The sequence below is a fragment of the Nerophis lumbriciformis genome, linkage group LG05 (assembly GCF_033978685.3).
Source record: "Nerophis lumbriciformis linkage group LG05, RoL_Nlum_v2.1, whole genome shotgun sequence".
Classification (NCBI taxonomy): Eukaryota; Metazoa; Chordata; class Actinopteri; order Syngnathiformes; family Syngnathidae; genus Nerophis; species Nerophis lumbriciformis.
In genome coordinates, this window is record NC_084552.2 from 32127435 (window position 1) to 32135417 (window position 7983).

The window sequence follows — 7983 nt, forward strand, 5'->3', positions numbered from 1 at the left end:
CCAGAAGCTTGCCAGAAGCTTGTGGATGGCAACCAAAAGCGCCTAATTGCAGTGAAACTTGCCAAGGGACATGTAACCAAATATTAACATTGCTGTATGTATACTTTTGACCCAGCAGATTTGGTCACATTTTCAGTAGACCCATAATAAATTCATAACAGAACCAAACTTCATGAATGTTTTTTGTGACCAACAAGTATGTGCTCCAATCACTCTATCACAAAAAAATAAGAGTCACAGCCGTGACATTATGTTCTTTACAAGTGTATGTAAACTTTTGATCGTGACTGTATGTACCTTTTCTGCAGTTCCTTCATTCACTTGCAAGTTTGGAGGGTGTTCTTCCTTTACTGACATGACCTTTGTTTTTTCAGTGCTGATCCTGAGACCGACCTTGGCTGCTGTGTCTGACAGAGTCTTTGTCATCTCCCGTAGAGCCTTGGCTGTGTCTCCGAGAAGAACCAAGTCATCAGTGAAATCCAGGTCAGTTATTCTAGTGTCATTCCAGTTAATTCCAAAGCTTGGTTTGTTCACGGCTTTGCGCATCATAAAGTCCAGTAGTAGGAAGAGCAGGCCTGACATACGCCTAAAATTATGTTGAAGTACTCTGAGTGACTGGCACCAGTCTGACACAGCAGCTGCGGTTTGTGTACAAATTGATTTTTGTGGAATTGCATAGATTTTTGCTATGCTCCATACTGAGTTCCTACGTTCCTATCAAGTCATAAAAGGGATGGCTTTGCAAAATTTTCCCAGTCAGACGTCGAAATTGTATGACAAAGTTTTGTCATTGTGATTAAATATCCTCTCCGAAATGCACATATCGAATTGGATGCTGTAGACCGTTTTTCAATTTATAATGGAGCTATGCCCTCTATCCTCTTGCAGTACATGTTGCTTTTACACAATATAACAAAATGTCAATCTAAGGTATATGTGTCATAATGTTCATTACCTGTGTGTGATCATTGTATTGCAGACATGTTCAAAGGTGGGCTGATGCTTTTGATGCTGGCATGGATATTTCAGGGCAGCCATGAGGAAGATATGCATATACAGCTTCCTCCTCCCATGGGGCAATTTCCCGAGCCTCCCACCACCACTTCCCCTCCTACCACCAGCCTTGCTCCCCCCACTTCCACCGCCCCTCCCACTACCACCATTGCTCTTCCCACCACCACTGCTCTACCCACTACCACTATTTCCCCTTCCACCCCCACCACTGCTCGTCCCACTACCACCACCAGTATTGCTCTTCCTGCCACCACCGCTGCCCCTCACAGCACGCCCACTGCTTTTCCCGCCACCACCACCGCCCCTCCCACTACCACCGTTGCTCTTCCCACCACCACTGCTCTACCCACTACCACCGCTGCCCCTCCCACCACCACTACTTCCTCTTCCACCCCCACCACCACTGCTCCTTCCAACCAAGTGGAAGAAGCCACCACCACTGCTCTACCCACTACCACCGCTTCCCCTCTCACCACCGCTACTTCCCTTTCCACTCCCACCACCACTGTTGCTCCTACTGCCCCTCCCACCACCACCACTTCCCCTCCCACCACCACCAGTATTGCTCCTCCCACTACCACCACTACCCCTCCCACCACCACTTCCCCTCCTACCACCGCTGCTCCTCCCTCCACTACCACTGCCCCTCCCACTACCACCATTGCTCTTCCCACCACCACTGCTCTACCCACTACTACCGCTGCCCCTCCCACCACCACTACTTCCCCTTCTACCCCCACCACTGCTCCTCCCACTACCACTGTTGCTCCTCCCACCACAACCACCAGTTTTTCCCCTCCCACTACCACAGCTGCCCCTTCTGCCACCACCACCACCACTGCCCCTCCCACTAGCACCGTTGCTCTTCCCACTACCACTGCTCTACCCACTACCACCTCTTCCATCCCCACTACCACTGATGCTCCTCCCACCACCACTGCTCCTTCCAACCAAGGGACAGGGGTACTTACAACCACCAGTATTGCCCCTCCCACTACCACCGCTTCCCCTCCCACTACCACCGTTTCTCTTGCCACCACCAATGCTCTACCCACTACCACGGCTGCCCCTCTCACCACCACTACTTCCCCTTACACCCCCACCACCACTGTTGCTCCTCCCACCACCACTTCCCCTCCTACCACCACCACCCTTCCTCCCCCCACTGCCCCTCCCGCCACCACCACCAGTATTGCTCCTCCCACTACCACCGCTACCCCTCCCACCACCATTGTTGCTCCTACCACCACCCTTTCTCCTCCCACCACCACCGCTACCACTGTTCCTACCACCACTGTTCCCACTACAACCACTGCCACTGTTCCTACCACCACCACCGCTCTTCCCACTACAACCGCTGACCCTCCCACTACCACCACTGCCCTTCCCACTACAACCGCTGACCCTCCCACTACCACCGCTGCCCTTCCCACCACCACCGCTGTCCTTCTTACCACCACCGCTGACCCTCCCACCACCAGTATTGCTCCTCCCACTACCACCGCTACCCCTCCCACCACCATTGTTGCTCCTACCACCACCCTTGCTCCTCCCACCACCACTGCTGCCACTGTTCCCACCACCACTGTTCCCACTACCACCCTCGCTCTTCCTACCACCACCACCGCTCCTCCCACTACAACCGCTGACCCTCCCACTACCACCACTGCCCTTCCCACTACAAACGCTGACCCTCCCACTACCACCGCTGCCCTTCCCACCACCACCACCGCTGACCCTCCCACCACCACTGCCGCTCTTCCCACCACCACCATAACTTTCCCTCCAAACCATGGGACAGGGGTACCTACCCGTCCCATTCCACCCAACACCACTGCCCTTCCCACTACCACTGCTGCCCTTCCCACCACCACCACCAGCACCTCTGCCCCTCCCACTACCATCACCACTGCCCCTCCCACTACCACTGCTGCCCTTCCCACCACCACCACCACCTCTGCCCCTCCCATTACCACTGCCGCTTTTCCCACCACCACCAGTATTGCTCCTCCCACTACCACTGCTACCCCTCCCACCACCATTGTTGCTCCTACCACCACCACGGCTGCCACTGTTCCCACCACCACCACTATTCCCACTACAACTACTGCCACTGTTCCCACTACCACCGCCGCTCTTCCTACCACCACCACCGCTCCTCCCACTACAACCGCTGACCCTCCCACTACCACCACTGCCCTTCCCACTACAACCGCTGACCCTCCCACTACCGCCACTGCCCTTCCCACCACCACTGCTAACCCTCCCACTACCACCGCTGCCCTTCCCACCACTACCGCTGCCCCTCCCACCACCACCACCACCACTTCCGCCCTTCCCACCACCACTGTTGACCCTCCCACTACCACCGCTGCCCTTCCCACCACTACCGCTGCCCCTCCCACCACCACCACCATAACGTCCCCTCCCAACCATGGGACAGGGGTACCTACCAGTCCCATTACCCCCAACACCACTGCCCTTCCCACTACCATTGCTGCCCTTCCCACCACCACCACCACCACCACCACCTCTTCCCCTCCCACTACCATCACCACTGCCCCTCCTACTATCACAGCCGCTCTTCCCACCACCACCATAACTGCCCCTCCCAACCATGGGACAGAGGTACCTACCCGTCCCATTCCCCCCAACACCACTGCCCTTCCCACTACCACTGCTGCCCTTCCCACCACCACCACCACCACCACCACCACCTCTGCCCCTCCCACTACCATCACCACTGCCCCTCCTACTATCACCGCCGCTCTTCCCACCACCACCATAACTGCCCCTCCCAACCATTGGACAGGGGTACCTACCCGTCCCATTACCCCCCACCCCACCACCACCGCTGCTCTTCCCACCACCACCACCACTTCCATCAAAACCACTGTGCACCAAGGTAATCACCACTACGACCACCACCAGCACCAGCAACACTACCACTACCACCACCACCACCACCACCACCATAACCACTTCTGCCAATGCACTAATGGTGGTGCCTCTATCCAAAAGCACTCACAGATACAAGGTGAGCTCAAAAGAGGAAGACAACACAAGAGGTCAAGTGCATTGTTTGTATACTAATTTTTATTGTCATGTTCTTTTCTCCCATCCAGCTTTGGTTATCGCTGCAAGTTTACTAGCTTTGTTTGCACTATGAGGAACAGCTGCCAACAAACACATTTGAGCACGCTAATTCACTCAATATCTCTCACAATGATTTGACTTTTTCTCATCATCTATAGTTTGTAAAGAAAACAAATGTCAATTATCCTGACTGAAAATGTACACACCTCATTGTCACATGTAAATTAAAGTTATTCAGTGCCAATTTTATGTCAATGATTCCATTCCTCACATATCTTTCCCTAAGGAGACAATGATGAGTTGAAGAATGTGTTTTTTTTTTTTTTTAGCTGTTTTGTGGTTCATTAAAAATACATACATATATTTTTTAATGCACCACAAAGAAATTGGGAAACGCATGCAGAAGAATAAATATCGGGGGAATTACTGAGAAAGAATGATTCAAGTTCAAGTGACTTTATTTGTACCCGAAGGTAGATTTGTTTTGCAGTGTAAAATACAGGAAAATGGCATATGCATATATATTAAATTAAACAAAGGTATTAACACAAAACAGATCACAACATGACAAACATGGCAAATTACTCAGGCTACCTGGGACCAGGACCAGGAAAAGAAGAAGGAAAGAAAAAGTCACATGAAGAATAAAAATAGGCAGGGTAAAAGTTAGTAAAGGACTGTAAGATAAAACTACCATTATTTAATAAGAATATACAAATAAATATGTGCAATATAGCTGCAGTTTGTTTAAAAGAATAACTGTGGCTGGAACAAAGCTGTTCTTATACCGAGATGTTCTGCATCTTGGGACCCTAAGCTTCCGAACAGGAGCTGGAACTCATCATAAAGTCTCTGTACAGCGGATTGCCAGGTGTACAGGGACTCCAAACTAAGGTTGTACGGTATACCGGTATTAGTATAGTACCGCGATACTAATTAATCATTTTTGGTATTATATATTGGGGCGGTATAGCTCGGTTGGTAGAGCGGCCGTGCCAGCAACTTGAGGGTTTCAGGTTCGATCCCCGCTCCCGCCATCCCAGTCACTGCCGTTGTGTCCTTGGGCAAGACACTTCACCCACCTGCTCCCAGTGCCACCCACACTGGTTTAAATGTAACTTAGATATTGGGTTTCACTATGTAAAGCGCTTTGAGTTTCTAGAGAAAAGCGCTATATAAATATAATTCACTTCACTTATACCGTCTCTGAAATGTACCAGTCCCGCACCGGTGTTGTAGCGAAATCTGTTACCCATCGGAATTTGTAACTCCAGGGGGCGATGTTCCCATGGCGTTTGTTTGAGGGTTAAACGGCAAGCCCAAAGAGGAGGAGAAAAAGAACGCTTGCGTAAATGGCGTAAACTATCCTAAATGCTGAAACGTCAGTTGTCAGAATTTCAGCATTAATAAATTACACATATTCTGGAAATCAATGACTTGCTTTCATTATAGTATGAGTTCATTGTATCAGCTGTTGATTCTCTCTCACACACATACATTTTCCGGATTAAAAGCTATTATGGAATGAAACGTCAGTTGTCAGAATTTCAGCATTAATAAATTACACATATTCTGGAAATCAATGACTTACTTTCATTACAGTATGAGTCCATTGTTATTATTAATGCTGAAATTCTGACAACTGACGTTTCAGCATTAAGGATAGTTTACGCCATTTACGCAAGCGTTCTTCTTCTCCTCCTCTTTGGGTTTGCCGTTTAACCATCAAACAAACGTCATGGGAACATCGCCCCCTGGAGTTACAAATTCGGATGGGTAACAAATTTTGGCAGATTTCGGTACAACACCGGCCCCACCACGTCGAAGTCACGTTGTGACATTGCTGGTTTACAAGCAGACGAGCATGTTTGGTAGTGCACAATCACAGAGTACTTACAAGCAGACACAGTGTGTAGACAGAAAAGGGAGAATGGACGCATTTTGGCTTAAAAATTAACGATAAACGTGAAGTTATAAGACTGAAACGCCCTCAGGAAGAGATGCTTTAAGACATGGCTAGCCAGCTAGCGGCTAATGTCCATCCGCCGTCGGCAGTGTTTTATCGACTTCTAAATCATTAATCCTCGCCTCCATGGCGACAAATAAAGTAAGTTTCCTACAAGTATCATCCCTGCAGGACAAGGAGTAGCTAAACATGCTTTACTACACACCGTAGCTCACCGGCATCACAATGTAAACAAACGCCATTGGTGGATCTACACCTGACATCCACAGTAATGACACCAAGTACAGGCACGTATCTAGTCGATACGTCTATGATTACGTCGATATTTTTTGGCATCACAACATCTTTCGTTTTAAAAAAATGTATAATATGTTTTTAAACACAGGAAATATATCCCTGGACACATGAGGACTTTGAATATGACCAATGTATGATCTTGTAACGACTTGGTATTGGATTAATACCCAAATTTGTGGTATCATCCAAAACTAATGTAAAGTATCAAACAATAGAAGAATAAGTGATTATTACATTTTTACAGAAGTGTAGACAGAACATGTTAAAAGAGAAAGTAAGCAGATATTAACAGTTAATGAACAAGTACATTGATAATACATTTTCTACCACTTGTCCTTAATTATATTGACAAAATAATAGAATCGAAAATGACACAATATTTTACTGCATATGTCAGCAGACTAATTAGGAGCCTTTTTTGTTTACTTACTACTAAAAGACAAGTTGTCTAGTTTGTTCACTATTTTATTTAAGGACTTAAGAAACATATGTTTAATGTACCCTAAGATGTTTTGTTCAAATAAAGCCAATAATGTAATTTTTTTGTGGTCCCTTTTATTTAAAAATGTACCGAAAAGTATCAAAATAATTTTAGTACCGGCACCAAAATATTGGTATCGTTACAACACTACTCCAAACTCAGCTGCGGCTCACCAATAAGTCGACTTGACCACTTGATTATTTGGCTTAATCGGTTTCTATCCTTCAGAGGCAGCTCTCCAAACATCATCATGGTTTTGTCAACATGAAGTAATGACAATTTCCTTAGACCGCGAAGACGCTGGTGACCTCTTTTGCATACAGCATCACAGTCATCCTTAAACTTCAAAGTATTGTCAATAATGGTCCCAAGCTAATTGTAGGATTGCACAACTTTGACCGTTTGTCCCTTAATAATGGTTACCTCATGAGTAATTCCTGCCTGCCTTCTAAAATCAATAATCATATCAAGTGTTTTAAGATTGTTCACCTGTAGATTGGATGCATCACACTACTTGAGAAAATCATCAACAATACTCCCGTGTTTGTTCTCATTTCCCTGAAGGAGGCTGACAATTAGTGTCAGCTGCATACTTTAAAATAGTCCGATTTTTTAAAGTTCTCTGACACATATTTGTGTAGAGAATAAAAAGCATTGGCGAGAGCAAACATACTTGTGGGGAGCCAGTCGAGGAGCACACTGTTTGATAAATAAAAACATTCAAACTGTCTCTTTGCGTTCTGTTTGTCAAAAAGTCTTAAATTCAGCTCACAAGATAATTAAGTTAAAATGTTCCAAAAGACGATGAATAAAATCTGGGGTTGAATCGTATTAAAAGCACATGGAAAGTCAATGAATAAAATGCGGGCGTGACACCCATTTCCCTCCAGGTGTGTAAAAAGCAAATGAAGCAGAGTGAGTGTGGCGTCCTCCACTCCTCTTTTAGGCCTATAAGCAAACTACAGTGGATCAAAAGCATGTTCAATGTTTTTTAAAAGTCCTGATCGCACCAGCTTTCCAAGGGTTTTCATTGGCAAAGAGGTCAGGGCTGTAGGTCTAAAATAATTTCAAATGTTAGGACAACTGGATTTAGGGACTGGGACAATTATAGCACCATAGAACACCTTCA

General features: G+C 47.0%; 1 protein-coding gene across 1 annotated transcript; it reads left to right on the forward strand.

The window, feature by feature from the left end:
• The first annotated feature begins 374 nt into the window (after positions 1-374).
• LOC133605825 (uncharacterized) lies at positions 375-3616 on the forward strand. The gene is made up of 3 exons (XM_061959135.1): positions 375-483; positions 980-3459; positions 3593-3616. The coding sequence occupies exons 2-3, from the start codon at positions 982-984 to the stop codon at positions 3614-3616; spliced, it is 2502 nt and encodes an 833-aa protein (XP_061815119.1). The 5' UTR covers positions 375-483; positions 980-981.
• Positions 3617-7983: the final 4367 nt, after the last annotated feature.

Excerpts from the sequence above, each read along its gene's own strand:
- LOC133605825 (XM_061959135.1), top strand. The coding sequence starts at position 982 with ATGTTCAAAGGTGGGCTGATGCTTTTGATGCTGGCATGGATATTTCAG. Across the intron at positions 3,460-3,592 it reads CTCCCAACCATGGGACAGGG|CCGCTCTTCCCACCACCACC; the intron begins GTACCTACCAGT and ends CTACTATCACAG.